This window comes from Cynoglossus semilaevis, chromosome 10 (genome assembly GCF_000523025.1).
Source record: "Cynoglossus semilaevis isolate Cse_v1.0 chromosome 10, Cse_v1.0, whole genome shotgun sequence".
Classification (NCBI taxonomy): domain Eukaryota; kingdom Metazoa; phylum Chordata; class Actinopteri; order Pleuronectiformes; family Cynoglossidae; genus Cynoglossus; species Cynoglossus semilaevis.
In genome coordinates, this window is record NC_024316.1 from 12,268,996 (window position 1) to 12,285,457 (window position 16,462).

Sequence of the window (16,462 nt, forward strand, 5' to 3'; positions counted from 1 at the left end):
CAAAGAACAATAGATTACATTTGAATAAAATCAATAATTGTGTTGACTCGCAGTGTATTGCTTTCCTGTCTTCTCAACTCGCTTACTAATGTTTCTTTCATGAGCCAGCCCACTGCTGGTGACATTACAGCTACAGCACTTCCACAAGTCCCCAATGGATGAATGAAAATGGTTGGCGTAAAACACAATTAGTACGGTCCATATGGCTGCCAGTGGAGGAGGAGCAGGAGGAGTCCCCTGTGGTCCATATGGAGGCCCACTCTTTTGTTACCTTAAAGATCAAACTGTTGTCATAATAATGGGACTATTTCACTTGTCGCTGCTTGTTTTTGTTTTTGTTTTTTTCCCTTCATAAAGCCTCACAGCTTAACCATATCCTAACATTGTGGAACGACTCAGCAAAATAATTGACCAGGCACGACTGATGGCCTAATCAATAGCTCTTTCATCATGATTAATGGCTCGTATTAGGTACCGTGGAAATTTAATGTGAGGGGAGCGTTACTTCCTCATCTTAGCGCTCAGCCCGATTGATTGGTCAAAAAACTAGGTTATTACCAATGGAACGTGTTCGACCTATGCAAAGTGAATACATGGAATGATTTACTGTACTTTAGACGCCTCTCTTCTGCTGATAGCTCTGTACGTATGCCTGGCCTGACAAGCATTTTCTTGCCTGTGAAAACCCAGACACCTTTTACTGAATAGAAGCGAACAACAACAGCTTGAGGCAACAGATTTATTACAAATTGATCTATTAGATAGCACTGCTGTGCTTTGCTTTTTTTCTGCCCACTCTCCCTCTTTCTGCCCCCCCCCCATCTCTGTCAGCCTTCTCCCGATAGCTTCAGTGTATCAGAGTGGAAGTGCTACAGTGGCAAATCTAAACCCAATCCTCAGAACTCATTTTCTCGGTGCTGGCTGCAGATACAGGGCTACAGAGACAAGATGTCCATTCTTAAACCCAGTCGATCCAGCTTTAAGTCCACCCACCTAAAGTGATGGCTCAGACGGCTCAATAGGTATGCCTAACCTGCAAGGGCGAACAGGAACGCTGTTTACCGGAGGCACCTTGTGAAGAGGCGAGTGGAAAACAGCACAATGTCACAGGGGTCATTTCCTTCCAGCTGCATGAACCCTGAGCTTTCCGTCGGTCTCCATTAAAGCATCAGTTACAGGTTTGCACACATTGTGTGCCTCATGTGCACCACAGTCACCACAACTGTGCAATACCTTTGTTAGTCACAAGGACAAACAGAGCACAAGTGGTGCATTGTAAAAGCATGTAGGAATGATTGGTTTCATCCAGTGTTAAAAATCAATGTCCTGCATAGGCAATATTGGACTGAAAAAACACAAGATAACAAGTCACTGTGTTCACTTCCATTAGAGACAAAGAGAGGTTTGTTGAATAATAGACAGCTGCTATTGACACAACTCTCTATAAAATAATCAATTAAATCAACTGGACCTTTTAGATTTGCTAATCAAGATAGTTCAAGCCAAGTGGAACGGAGGACAACCTGCTCTTAAAGGTACAGTATGCTGGGATTTGAAAAATAGAATTTTTCTTTAAACCGACACAGTTCTTTTAGAAAATAATTGCAGTGTTCTTATCTATGCAGATGACGTCTGTGTGTATTTTTATCTTTTCTTTTTTTTCTCTCACATGATCAGGACATTGTGCAAATGTTCACAAGGATTTAAAGAAAGCACTCAGTGATATAAATATACACTTACATATATAGACATATATACTGACAACACTTTTACAAAGAGAGCTGAAAGCAAACAGCACTGACTCCTCGTGCTCCTTTAATTACCACAATCTTTCATCGCACCACAGCAGAAAAAGAGCACACAGAGAAAAGGTGGCTGTTGGTACCAAGTGGAACACATAAATTTAGGAACGATAAAAAAAAATGAACACCATCTAAAGGATGGGAACGATAAAAAAAAAAAAAATGAACACCATCTAAAGGATGCTGAAATACTGTGTGGTGAGTGCGTATATGTCTAATAAAAACATCTCGAGGCAGAGGCAGCTGCAGGGGGTGAGCACAGTAAAACACTAGCATGCATTGTTTGTGTTTCTGCACCACGAGCGCCATGCCGTGTCATTACATGAGGCAATCTCTTACCTAATCAGCACTGACACACACATACACAGCAGCAAAGCACTCCATCTCCTCCTCCTCCTCCTCCTCCTCCTCCTTTTCCTCTTCATTTCACTCCGCCTCTTTCGTTCCCTCTCCTCAGGGGCCATCCAGCTGATCCTACACCATTTCATTTTCCTCTTTTACCGAGATGGCAAATGGCTGACTCTTAATTGTGAAGACCTAATTCATGGTTTGGGCTACCCATCAGTCTGTTACACCAAATAAATAAAGGCAGGTCTGGTCTACATTCAGAGGTGTCATCTAACCATCTAACAATGTCAACCACATACAGGTGGAAGATAAAAAGAAATCATTGGTGCAGTCAGCTTCAACTGAACTACTTATGTGTTCATTGTCATTTCCATTGCCTCACTCCACTTCTCTTTTTCTCAATTTCCACACTCCACTGTACAATCTTCAGAAAATCACAGAGGACAATAAAAAAAAGGATGATGTAAAATTTCAACATTTCAGTCTGATAACCTCAAAACCCACGCACAAAAGGAAACGAGGCAAAATATGGAAACCCACGCAGATACGTTTGTTTTTACTGCACCTGTAAACAACAGCAGACACAATAAGTCTGATTAGTAAAGACATGACACCATGCCAAGCCTGAGGAACATTAGAGACAGAGACAGGATGAAGTGAGACGGAGCTCGCAGAGGAAACAGATTTGATCACATCGAGTACATCAAATACCACCAGCAATATGTGGCAAGACAGCTCGCAATTGTTAACACGGATGGTGTTTTTACGATACAATCTCCTTGGCACAATTGCAGAAGCTGCAGCGCTAGGCCAGAATCAAACAAGGATGAGATATGATGCTGCAGAAAAAAAAAACCCATCCACCACAATCCTGTCTTCTCTGACTTACAGGGATATGGCAGGATGAAGAGGGGCTGTGGGTAGTGGTGTGGGTGGAGGGGAGGCTTGCCTCATTTCTGCCAGTGTGCCCTGTGTGCGTGTCAGTCCAATATCTTAAAACAACACATGCAAGGCTTTGCTACAGCCAATTACCCAGGTCTTGGCAGAGCAACTGAAAAACATCTTCGGAGAACAATAAAGAGAGCTTGGCTGGCTGTGCGCGCTGTCAGTAAGTGCTGACAGATTGTTATTTTTAATGAATATACGGCACTTGAATGGCCCATCAAGAGGTCTTTGAGCAAACATTGCTCCTTTGTTCACAGCATTAATTTTCTATGCAACAGCCAGATATCTTTAGATGAAATTGATACCTAGCATTGTAAAGGGAAAAAAGGCCAAATCAGTTTATTCACTCGCTTGTCAACAACGAGCCTTTGGCAGCCACTGAACAAAGGCGGTAGGATGTAAATACAATCCATTTGATTGGGGATAAAAAATACTTGACAACATAGTATAACATCGCTGAGCTTAAAGGTCAAACTTCACCGTACTGTAATCACATGTTTTAATCATCATTATCATTTATCATTAAAACTAGGAGGAGCAATTAGACCTGCTTTTCAAGGTCATCTGGCAGAAGAGCAAACCAAAAATATTTTAGGGTTTGAATATATTTCAATTTACTTCCATGATGAGCTACCCGTCATATTAGTATGATAGATATGTCAGAATTCAGGTACTAAAATGTGATATGTGTGTATACATATGCATTATAGATGTAGACACAAATATATGTGTTAATATAAAGCATATACACATCAGTGAATATATATATATGTATGTATGTCACTATTCTCTCAAATCATGTCTGAAAATGAATCCATAATACCCAGGAAGAGAGTCTGTGATGCAATGCTAGGATAAAAAGTTCTGAGACACTTGCCTTGGGAGCTACTATTCAAATGACCAGGCTACTGATCTACCTACATTGAAAATTTTACAATACATATTTACTTACATAAACTGAATATACTTCACATATACATTATATGTTGTTAGGTCTCTATTAATGCTGTGTTTGTGTTTCAAATCCACAGGTTCTTGTTGATCAACAGTCATCAAGAATCACTGCAGTAAAATAAAATAGTGCATTCTTAGTCCTTTAATGAGAATCATGCCACATGGTGGGGGTTTTTTTTTTCCTTCCCGTGGGAACATTCTAGCTTCTATATTAGGGGGTACTAAGCCTAAGGTGACCAAAGAACACCCTCTGCTGCACCACACCGTAACTATTTCTGACAGCCTGGGTATAAACAGAAGGTTTTTTTTCTTGTCAAATATGAACTTTTAGCCCCATGTTCAAGCAAATGCTGGCCAATGTTGTTGTAACTAGCGAACTGAGGAGTCTGCCTTCAAATGAGGAGGTGTCTCTGCTCTGCTAAGATGCTAAAGGTTGGAGGCTCGGGGGGAAAAAATAAAATTGTGGGATGTGGGAACCTGCCACAGTGTTGTGGTTTGTACTGAACAGCAGCTCTGAAACTTGACCCAGGCTTTATGAAATAACCTTTCATGACAATCCATGGTGAAAGTGAAAAGTACTGACAGCACGTAGGTGAGAAACAGCCCGATGCCATTCAGGCACAGCATGTAAACATTGAGCTCCAGAACATGTGTATTGACAAATCATCCAACAAAGAGCTGCTGAGCACGTGTCAGAAGAAAGACATTTTCTTCACACACATACTTCAGCTTTCATTCGCCACATATTACTCACCGAGTGCTGCCATTATTCAAACACTCATTAGACATTAAAGGGAAAAGAGCAGGGTTATTACACTTCTCTTATCGTTACTCTGCTGCTATTGCACCCACTGAGCCTGAATGATGTTGAGTGAGCGGCGGTGTGTCACTGGGTGTGTGAGTCAAAGTAATTTATGAATCTGCTGTTCTTGAGATTTAAATTGAAAACAGCCTGACCTCCTCTGACCACTGAGCTAACCAGTGAATGTGTGTTAAGGAGGATTCCACACGTCTATATAAAAAGCCACATGAAAGAGCCCGGAATAACATGAAAAGCAACAAAGAAACTAAAATGTGACCTCCGTGACTGTAATGTTTTATAGACAATTTTAAAACATCTCTTGGTGAAACTTGAAGAAAAAAAAATCCCCCTTCCACAAAAACCATAAACCAAACATTAAGGTGTTTTACTGTCAAGAGTTGTGCTAAACCAGTAATCAACATGTAGCCTGTAATAGCAGAAGACAGGAAGCTAAGCCAGCAAGTTTACAAACCACACGGTAATTTAAAAAAAAATCTGAAGGCATGAACTGAAGAAAATACCATCTTATGTAAAACAGCCACTTTTACAACACACACACACACATATGGAAGAGGTACGTGTTCACAAAAGTAGACTGGAATGATGGGGGTAAAATTACAGTGTCTTTCACTAATAATAATGGCTGCACCTCATTAAACGGTTGCTAAATAAAGATATGAGGACTTTGTGTTAATTTGGAAAAGCCACATAATGTTCCTGAAGTCAATAGATTGACTGATAATTGCAGCATGGTTGCAGCAGAGCCATTAGCATGAGCTAAAACAGCTAACAGGAGCCAACACAACAACCCTACGACAGTCTATCGTGTCTGGAAACTACACCATTATATACACAGAAGGAAAACATCTTCTAGTTCCTCCACAGCCAATTAAATCACAACAAAGCAACTGTACTGAGCAAAAACAAAACAACTGTAGCAGCAGCAGCAGCAGCTAGCAGGGAGGCTAAAAAAAAAAAAACAACTTACCAAACATAGACGTTCCTTCTTAACAGGCATTTGGAAAGTGTAAGGCGTTCACTAAAGACAGTTAAAAGGACATAAATGATTAGTTCACTACAGTTATAGCCCTTGATAAGCAGCTTTTTATGTGGCTCAGAAGCCAAGATCTGGTCGACTAATAGCACTTTCAGAACCATTAAACTCTGCCAAAGAAGCTCAACTTCTCAGCCCTGTCCTTTTCCTGTTTTAGTGTCATATGGTGATTTTATGTAGAGCTTTAAGATGTAGTTATTTTAATTTTCTTGAAAATAAAGTTGATCATTGAGACTCTTCTACCATTTCATTCATTTATTTATTTAAAGACATGTTTGTCTTTAAATACTCTATACTGAGTGTAGTTTGAACTTCAAGTAAAAAAACAAACAAACAAACAAACAAATGTTCATCATTTGTCCCATCAGTTTTATTCACAAGGCCAATATGGAGTCATACTGTTATTCCCTAACCATAACATGACCCTCTGATATTCTAAACCTGAAACTGCTGACACGCAACATTTTTACATGAACTTTGATTTCCAGGAGAATGACTGACTGACTGACTGACGCTCTTTCATCATATCATTTACAACATCCCATGCGACCCCAGTGCAACTGACAGGACAAAGAAGCCAAACCTGTCCGTGTTGGATTGGTTTAATAAGTAAATATAATGTGATTTTTCACACCGCCTGCACTTGCAACACAGCACTGTCGAGATCTCAGAATATTTATGACATGTCCCTCAGCCAAGGCCTCATGTTGCGACACTTCCAGGCTTAGTTGGCAGCATTAAATCACATTCTCTCAGTTGAATAATTTAGAATTTATGGAACATAACAAATGTTTTTTTTCCTCACTCATTTGATTACAGAGCACAGTGTGCACACATTAGATCCACCAAGACTCTTATGGATGTCTTTTTTCAACATGAATAAAATAGAACATGACTGACGGTAATTAGATTGTTTAGATAATTACAAAAAAAAAGAAAGAAATAATTCTGTTTTAGCAGGATCATTACATGAGTGACGTGACAGACAGAAATACTGAGGCCACTTAAGTATTCAGCTCATTTCTGAGCTGAGTGGGAAAATTAACTCACTTCTTGCTTTTAAAATCAATGATTGTTTATCATCACTAGTTTTGGTGAATAGCTTTCAAACTTAGCAGAAAACAGAGAAAAATGGCAATATTTATACATTTTGGTGAATGTTCACACCATGTACTCCAACATCACATCAAGCTTTCAAAATGTTTGAGTTTCACCAGAATTGCCATCATATTTTAGTAGAGATGGCATAAAACTAGTGACCAGCTCTAAAGGTTAATTAACTCTAAAGGTTAATGTTCATTAAATATTATAAATGTATTATACAGATTGAAAGCCCAATTTATTTTACATGTGGGACTTGTACAAACTACAGCAGCACATTTCTCAACTTTAGTCTAGGGAAGCTTTGTTGCAGGGAATTGTTGAATCTGAAGTTGTGGGGCTATAAAGTTATAAGGTTCAGGACTGCTTTTCAGAACCAATGTCTAATAGTTGAATGTCTTCAGAAACATAGGCTATTTCTAAGTTTTGTCTGTATTTAAAACATGTGACAAACTGCAACACAGCAGATTAATGTTAACCTGAATGTAGCCAACAGTGTCTGATTTTGCTATCGAAGCTACATTTTTAGGTACCGAAAAGTAAATATTTTAGTATATTTGTTGTTTTGTTTTAGTTTAAGTAAAGTAAAGTTTAAGTAAAACAGACAAAAAAGACCAAAATCTCTGTAGTAAAACCTTTAATCACATGATAAACTTGGTTCCCACATACTTCTATTCATTTACAGCAACTTTCAAAACTAGTGAAATTTGTGGCCAAATCAACATCATTGTTAAATATTTAAAGACACTGTCATTTGTTAGGCTTTGGACAAAGTTGTCGAAAAACTACTGAAAATTGAGCACAGCTTTTCAATCTATGAGTGTTTTCCCTATTGAGATGAATACAAATATTGTACTAGACAATGACTGAAGTCTGTGGTGCACAGGAAAGTGAACAAGTCAGGCGTGAGTCATATGTGAGACTTTAATAAAAGTAAGGCACCAGCTTGTAGTCGTACTGTTTTGATGTGGACAGAAAACCTCTGTTAAAGGCTTATTTTTATTGGACTCTATATCCTCTTCCCAAATATCCCCTTTAATGAAAGCATTAAATCACACAAAAGCACATCAGAAACCACTCACAGAGAAGAGGCACAACTCTACTTTTCTGATGTTTTCAAGAGCTCTGCCTCCAGGTCAAACTGCTGCTTCCATTTGTTGACAAATGTTCCCGAGACTCCTTTACAAACCTTTGCATTTCTTTTATTTAACCAGACAAAAGCAGTGAAAAGTCAGAAAAATGTACAATTTTGTTTTTAACCAGTCCTGCCAACAACAGATGTCAATTACTGAGTACAAGTTTAACAACACACACAAAGACACCGGCTGAAGTTAGCTTCACCGGCTAATGCCTCTATGGGCTAATGACAATGGGTGAATGGGCTCAGTCTAATTCCTGGCACATACAAGTACAAACTGTATGATTGTGAATGGAGAAAACGCTTGGAAGAAGACACTTCACAGGACTACAGCAGCATAAAAGCCTCAACGCGCTTCCACAAACTACAGCCGTGTCGCCTTTGCTGCATGTGCTCCGTGTTCACCGGTGTCACCCAAGTGTTTTGGTACAGACATTACACTGCTCCTCGCTGCCAATCACTGCTACTCACTGGCGTTAGCCGCTAACGTTAGGAACAGCAAACAAGTCTTTGAGCTAACGAGCTAGTGCATGCTAATGGGTAAATTAGCCACAGAGCTAACGAGAATGAGTATATCCACCTCTGATTCTGTTTTCATATCTGTCATTCTCTCCTCGCTTCAGTGATGCACGTCAAAGGTTAAAACAGAACAAGGTGTGTGTGTGGCGAGTGTGACTTACCTTAAAGAGCTTGATCTACAACATCTGTGGTGTGTTTGATGGGAGACTGCAACAACAAACAATAGCAGCAGCAGCACTGGGGCAATTAGCCAACGTTAGTGAGCCAAGAGTCGCCAGTCACTCACACACAGTGTAATAGAGCAGCTGCAGTGCCACCTGTATGGCTGCTCTTAAGGAGCAGCAATACAACAACGAACGCACGTTGGACACAATGCTGTCATAAATGATGGAGTTCAGAATAAGGAGAGAGAGTAAACGTTGCCGGGATTCTCTGACTGCTATGTGTACGTGTGTTAATGTGTGTATGTGTGTGTGAGGCATTCAGCATGACAGCATCCTTCTTCGTCTTGGGGCGAGAACAGTTGGGGGGTTTCTCAAAGTTCAACTGGTAAAATATCGCCACCGGCTGGCCAAAAATGAGAATTTCAATCGAAACAAAGTCCCATTAGTTTATCTGCCAACACCATTAAGAAAAACCTGAAACACTGACTGAATTCGACGAAAAATTCAATTCAAATCAGGTGATAAAGGTTCCTTTCTGCTGATGATCCTAAAGACTGTAATAATTCTGACTGCGAAGTTTAAAAATATTGAACTCAATAAATTATTAACAAAATAATTTTGGATTATAATATTTTGATTTCAGAGTTTGACATTAAAGTAGCACAGCAGACCCAAAGCCTAAATGTTTCTTTAAATAAAGTGATCAGAGAAATAAGAAATATTACTAAAGAGAATAAAAAAAAAGGTCAGCCTATTACCAAAATCTTAAATTTAATTCAGAAATTAAGAGATAAGAGATTATTACATGACTTTGTTCCAAATGTAATAGAACAACTTCAGAATCAGAATAGAATTGGAGAATTTGACAATCTTTTTGTGGTTGTGAATATAGATTGCATATTAAGTAATATATACATTTCTTGTGATTTATGAGGATTTTTTTTACAATTTAAAAAACAACTAAAAAAATCAAGTTATAAATGGTTTTAAACAGCCAGACGGACTGTGACATTTTCTGTATTTTAAATGAGGCCCAATCAAGTGTGCAGTATTCAGAACAGCCTGAACATTTGATGACCTTCAGGCTGCTTTATTATCCGTGTTAGAAATACCACATTTTCACTGCATACATATGACCACAAGATGGCATCGGACACAAAGAAAAGCAAGGATTTCTGCACTGCAGTCATAAAGAAAGTCTTTGTATTAAAATCTGTGTTGATGTTAATTAAGAAGTCAGGAGAAATTATTCCGGCAGGTAGATTTCTTTTCACCGCTTATCTGTGGGAAAGGTTCAACTCGCTCATTTGTTGCTAAAGAGAGCCGACAGATGACTTTAGCAGAATCTGTTATGTTTAATAGGTGAGAGTCTTTGTGTCAGTGATTTGTAATACATCTCCTAGGTGATGGCACAACAATGGAGGCAGGTTCAGACAGGCCTCACACAAAGTGAATTGGTGTGGCACAAACCCAGCTGGCAATCCCCCGAGGAGCCATAGCACATCTGAATAGAGTCTCATTTATCTAAGCAGAGCCTGCAGTACAAAAAAGAGGCTGCTTTAAACTTCCACAGTCTTTTTACCCCGAGGGACAGAGATGGTGCCTCAAAGCACAGAGCTCATGTTTCTGCCTCACACTGATGCTCAGATTACATCACACACGGAGAAGGGAGAACCTCTGCTCTGCTGCAGACACTTCATCTAAAAGAACGTTTTAAATCATTTACAAATACAACTTTGTCAAACTTTATATTTATGAGCTAAAAATATATACTTCAGATTTAGGGTTTTTTTACTCCTTTGGTATTTTAGATCTTGAAATAAACCGAGTTTACTCCTTCGGTATTTTAGATCTTGAAATAAACCGAGAGAAAGACGGAAATAAGATGCTAACACCACAGTTCAAACTATAGAGTTTATTATATTTGATATATTTCTGCCAACGCTCACAGCAGCACAAGACCTCGTCAAATGTAACACGTTGCACGTACAGTACTCTTACACTGCTTGTACTACAGTAACAGTAGCTCAAATACTCAGTAGAATCGTGAGAAGCTGAACGGAAATTCTCTCATCACACGGTTACACAAACACAGACAGGAAGTGAGACACAGGAGCTAGAAGCACAGTATGAGGATGAGCCTAACTGTGGTCGTATTAGGATGTGCTGCGGGTGTCTCCATGTCGCAGACCACAGATTTGGACCTTGGGTTTCAGCAGTGTTGTTTCCGTCTTCTCAGACGGGGGAGGCGACCTAGCGTGGCGTACAATATTTGTGTGGTTGACTTATTAATGAGTATTGAACACACCGAGGCCAGGAGGTGGGAGACTTGCTCAGATGGGGTGTCTGAAGTTCTGGCCGGCGAAACGGGCCTTGTCACCGAGCTCCTCCTCGATCCTGAGGAAAATAATGACAGTTTGTTAATGTGGACAGATCTATAATCTGAGGTCATCTGGAATAATGACACCAGGCCAATAAGGAGAGGACACTCAACTCAGACTGTCACACTTATGGACAATAAAGTCCATTTAAATTTCATTCTGAATCAGTAAATGTGACAGCTGTATTCTAATGTTGGCACCAAGACATCGGGCAACATTAGTTTGGCTTCTGTAAAACTTATTCTAACTTTGAATAAAAAAAATAAAAAAATAGTTGTAAACTCCTGAATAAAAAATAAAAAAAATAGTTGTAAACTCCTCGTATGTCTTGATTTTCTGTAAAACAGTGTCTCTTATGTCTTGATTTTCTGTAAAACAGTGTCCAAAAAGTTTAATAATAATAATAATAATAATAATGATAATTGTTGTGCAGGTGCAGTAACAGTCTGACGTCTTCTATTTGTCACTATTATCTTTACCTTTGATAGATTTTTTTATCTATATTATATTTTGTAGTTTTCTAATTCAATATTAAAGTTAAGTTTTATTGATCCTGCACTGGGGACATTTTTAAAAGTTTGATTAGCAGAGGATGGTTTCGATCCATCGACCTCTGGGTTATGGGCCCAGCACGCTTCCGCTGCGCCACTCTGCTCTACAACAATACAACAATATACAAAGTCAAGTCCTCAGTGTGGATAAATGAACCTGGTGATAAACAGAGTCTGATTCTAGAGCACAAAGGTGGCATGTAGCCAGACATTACAGGGATAATGCTCACTCAATATCACTTATCATTCTGTTAGAACAGGTCTTCTTTTACAAATGCTGACAGCGCCCTCTGTTGGACTACAGAGCTCACAGTCTTAGTCATCCTCAAAAATCATTGGAACTTTTGAATGTGAACATTCACGCTCATTAATGAATATCAAGATGACAGTAGGTGACGGCCGTGGCCCGACTGAGTCTCAGATCATTACAGGTTTCTACTGGACTTACCTGAGCAGCTGGTTGTACTTGGCCAGACGCTCAGATCGGCAGGGAGCTCCTGTCTTGATCTGTGGAAAAGAGTTTTGAAAATTAACAGCAACAACATGTACATGATGTCAACATATGAGACATGAGATGAGCCGTCACCTGTCCAGTGCAGAGACCGACCACCAGGTCAGCGATGAAAGTATCCTCTGTCTCTCCGGAGCGATGGCTGACCATCACACCCCAGCCGTTGCTCTGAGCCATCTTGCACCTGACGGTAAGGACAAAGGTCAGTTCTCTCTGAAGCTGGAGACTATATATTATTTTTTTTCCTCATTGTATTTCGGCAGCAGGTGTAACCGTGCGGCTGTGCTGTGGAGACACTCACGCCTTCAGGGACTCCGTGACGGAGCCGATCTGGTTGACTTTGAGCAGCAGGCAGTTGCAGGCCTTCACATCCACGCCCTTGGCGATGCGTTTGGGGTTGGTCACGGTGAGGTCATCACCTACTACTTGGATACCGGTGCTGGCTGTGAATTTGGACCATGCCTCCCAGTCATCCTGGTCAAAGGGGTCTTCAATGGACACAACTGTGAGGATATGAAAAAAAAATTCTGTGTTATTTCAAAGAACCGGTACTGGTCTCTATTTAAACCCTAAATCTGCAGTGATATTGTCTGACCACAAGGGGGAGTAGAATCCCATTGCAATATACACCAGCTTGGTTCTATAGCTGTAGACATTGTATTGAATGAAATTCCTTAAAAAATAAATAAATAGGTCAAATAAAATACTGCTACGCTTTTTTTTTTTTACTGAACTCACCAGGATAATCGCTGACAAAGCTCCTGTAGAGGTCGGCCAGCTTGTCAGAGGAAATGTAACGGCTGGGGTCGTCAGGAGACTTGAAGTCCAAATCATACTTTCCATCCTTGTAGAACTCGGAGGCAGCCACATCCATACCAATAACAATCTTGTCACTGTAGCCAGCCTTGGCGATGGCATTCTTCAGCAGCTCCAGAGCTGGGGGAAAAAAAAATCAATATGTTATAAAACAAATGTATGTTTCCACCAGTTCTGCCAATGACACCAAACATCATTTCTGTAAATTGGGGTCTTGATATTGTCACAGCTGTATCATCTCTGTCTCTGTACTCTGCTATGGAATCTACACATCTGTTGACTATGTGTAATTTTAAAGTAGAATATATGATAACTTTACTACTGCTTTGTCTGTGTTTATTTATTTTTAAAATTCAATGAAAAAAAGTTTAAAAAGAAAACAACAAAAAACAATTTTTTCATTAGTTTCTCATTGCTCCTGAAGCCTCTGCTCCACTGGGGCATTTGCCATATCAGCATCTTGACTTGACACTGGCCTTAATTTAGAAACCCCCCCCCCCCCACCCCTCTCTCACCAAGGGAGTGTGATGATAAGTAGAGCACTTCCCTGTGCTCTATCATCCAAAAATGCTTCCCAAAGACTCACTGTTGACGACTCCAGATTGTGAAGAGCAACATTAGACGATGTCCTTATATTTGTTTCCAATTAACAATTAATGCTGGTGAGTGTTTGTTCTCGCAGTGGAACAAAACTTGAACTCACCCTCCTTGTTCTCCAGGATGTTGGGAGCGAAGCCTCCTTCGTCTCCGACGTTGGTGGCATCCTTGCCGTATTTCTCCTTGATGACGTTCTTCAGGTTGTGGTAGATCTCAGCGCCGATGCGCATGGCCTCCTTGAAGCTGCTGGCTCCCACAGGCAGGATCATGAACTCCTGCATGGCCAGCTTGTTGCCTGCATGAGAGCCTCCATTGATGACGTTGAAAGCCTGAAGTAAAGCAAAACCAAAGATGACATTGTGTCCGTGTCAGGCCCTTTTAGAATAAAAGACATTTATGATCTTATGTTACCGGACCTTAAAATAACTGCTCTGTCATACTCACAGGGACTGGAAGAATGACTTCGGGGTTGCCAGCCAGGTCAGCGATGTGGCGGTAGAGGGGGACGCCCTTCTCTGCTGCACCAGCTTTGCACACAGCCAGGGACACACCCAGGATGGCGTTAGCACCAAACTTTGCTGAAAGAGGTCAAACACAAACAACGTCAGCATTTTCCGATTCTACTGCAGGGGTCACCAAATATATTTCTCAAAGACACAGAACTGCTCTGGTCAGATACCCTCGGGGCAACTTTGGAATCCAGTCAGGAGCCAGATTCAGCCTGCGGACCGCCACTTGAAAATCACTTGTCTACACTGTTCTACATTTAGCTAAAGTTTAAGAAACTCATCAGAGAGGGAATATAAGAATTACAATCACACTCTCTATATAAAGCCATTGTCAAATCCAGAGCTGCTCTGTCATTAATTAAATAAAACACTTACACTTGTTATCTGTGCCATCCATGTCCAGCATCAGCTGGTCGATCTTCTCCTGCTCCCGAACATTCACCTCCTGGATTTGAAACAATACGACACGTTATCCTATGTGTACGCGTATACACATGAGAGCCTAACTACATGCAGTCAGTTTTGAATAAACACATTGTAGTATTGTTAGAATAACAGCATGAGTACACATGACACGAGTACAACACTGACGCTCTGCTTATGTGACCAATTATTTTAACACTGAAATTTTCTCCAACAAAAGCTGCTCCACAGATTAACCTTAATGGAACGCATAACACATTCACTCAAACTGTCACCATGTGGAGTGTGTCAGTACTGCTGTTAATATTTTAATATTCATATTTCACATTGTTGCAATTCAGAAACTTGACAATCATGATTAGTCAAACAATAAATGGGCCTACCTTGCTAACCAGTGCAGGTGCAATTATTTTATTGATATTCTCAACAGCTTTTGAGACACCTGCAAAGGGACAAGCAGACCGTGACTGACCCAGACAGTAGAAGACCATTCAGCACAGACAAGACAGATGACCACAGAACAGCCCATCCATTCTTAGAAGGATGTTAATCAGGTGGGGGTTTTTTTTGTTTGTTTGTTTGTTTGTTTTTTTAAATCAAAATGAGGATGAAATAAAGATTTCCATCTCTGACTGTGATCGGCATTAGTGACTGGTTTGTTTCAGGATCTGTGAACATCTGTTAATGTCTGCAAAGATTAGTTTTTACAAAAGGCAAACCCATTCTCCATGCTGCTGTGCACGGCTGTGCGCAAAAGTCAACCTGTTACTTCACACTGTATTTACCTGGTTACACAAGGCAGGGGCCAAGAATTCATTTACATATTTAACTGCTCTTTTGACTCCTTAACAGGAGGGAGGGAGGGAGGCAGGGAGGAGGGGGAGATCGTGGAACCAGAGGTGGAGATGTGAGAAGAGATGAGAAGAGAAAGCAGAATGAACAGTGTAAAGACGTTCAAAGGTAGGAAGAACAGAACACAGGTTGAAATGTGTTAGAAAACCCTTACCTTTGCCCATGTATCTGGTTTTGTCATTGTCACGGAGCTCCAGTGCCTCATAGATGCCTGTGGAGGCACCGCTGGGTACTGCAGCTCTGAAAAGACCTGAAAGACACGGAGGACATTTTGTAATTCTCATTCCCTAAAATGCCGTGTTACTTCCAAGCCTTGACGTTAAAGATGAAGCATTAACCATTGATCAGGGAACATCTGACTAGTATGAAGCATTTTCAGTGCTGCATAAACAAATATGTGCGTTTATAGCTTTAACCACCAGGGGCCTTTTTAGTATTCAGTGAGCAACAGCAGGAGAGGGACATTTAACTGAGACTGTCTTCTGCCAAGACACTCTGAACAGAGAGGGAACTACAGCACAAATAGAGGAAGTGGTGCTGGCTGCACTGCAGAGGACTGTGATGTAACAGAGGGAGACAAGCTGCTAACTGAGCATGTGCAGTGCATCTATGGAAGGATGAAAGCCAGACACATGCGTACAGGTCTTTCATTTCGTCTTCAACCGTGTCAAAAACAATTGGGAGGAGTAAAAAAAATTAAAATCCATTCCGTCTCCTCGGAGCCTGTGGGGCCCAAGTGATTTAGAGCAGAGTTTGGTCCTCCATTTTAGAATTATAAATGGTAAATAAATGAACAAGCTGCGGCTCAAAGACATTATGTTTTATATACTGTATGCTTTAAACACCCAAATACTGAGCATATGTCACCATTACATGAACGGACAACTGTGATTTCCACACCAATATTCCCATCATACTGCAGAGCAGATTACATCACAGAGAGCGCCCTGGATTACTGCCATAACATCATCAGTCACTGTAGGTTTTTCACTAGG

General features: G+C 40.4%; 2 protein-coding genes and 1 non-coding gene across 10 annotated transcripts in view; all 3 read right to left on the reverse strand.

Moving 5' to 3' along the window:
- The window catches only part of rerea (arginine-glutamic acid dipeptide (RE) repeats a), a 151,762-nt gene extending 142,364 nt beyond the window's left edge, over window positions 1–9,398 (reverse strand). For 3 of the 7 annotated variants that reach the window (XM_025059500.1, XM_025059497.1, XM_025059496.1), the window contains exons 1-2: window positions 8,825–9,396; window positions 5,840–5,890 (exon numbers count right to left, since the gene is read on the reverse strand). The gene's annotated coding sequence lies outside the window, so the exon portion shown is untranslated. Of the gene's footprint in view, window positions 1–5,839; window positions 5,891–8,824 lie in introns of all 7 variants that reach the window. The other 4 variants (XM_017036011.2, XM_017036010.2, XM_025059499.1 and 1 more) reach the window with 2 other exon arrangements.
- A 1,329-nt stretch (window positions 9,399–10,727) lies between these two features.
- The window catches only part of eno1a (enolase 1a, (alpha)), a 9,155-nt gene continuing 3,420 nt past the window's right edge, over window positions 10,728–16,462 (reverse strand). The window contains exons 3-12 of one of the 2 annotated variants that reach the window (XM_008318822.3): window positions 15,622–15,717; window positions 15,401–15,459; window positions 14,568–14,637; window positions 14,128–14,261; window positions 13,790–14,012; window positions 13,009–13,206; window positions 12,572–12,773; window positions 12,346–12,454; window positions 12,208–12,266; window positions 10,728–11,224 (exon numbers count right to left, since the gene is read on the reverse strand). In XM_008318822.3, coding sequence (XP_008317044.1) covers window positions 11,161–11,224; window positions 12,208–12,266; window positions 12,346–12,454; window positions 12,572–12,773; window positions 13,009–13,206; window positions 13,790–14,012; window positions 14,128–14,261; window positions 14,568–14,637; window positions 15,401–15,459; window positions 15,622–15,717 — 1,214 coding nt within the window. In that variant the 3' untranslated portion in view covers window positions 10,728–11,160. Of the gene's footprint in view, window positions 11,225–12,207; window positions 12,267–12,345; window positions 12,455–12,571; window positions 12,774–13,008; window positions 13,207–13,789; window positions 14,013–14,127; window positions 14,262–14,567; window positions 14,638–14,998; window positions 15,058–15,400; window positions 15,460–15,621; window positions 15,718–16,462 lie in introns of both variants that reach the window. The other variant, XM_008318821.3, reaches the window with a different exon arrangement.
- trnam-cau (transfer RNA methionine (anticodon CAU)) lies at window positions 11,792–11,863 on the reverse strand. Its single transcript has one exon. It is a non-coding gene; the product is annotated as a tRNA-Met (tRNA).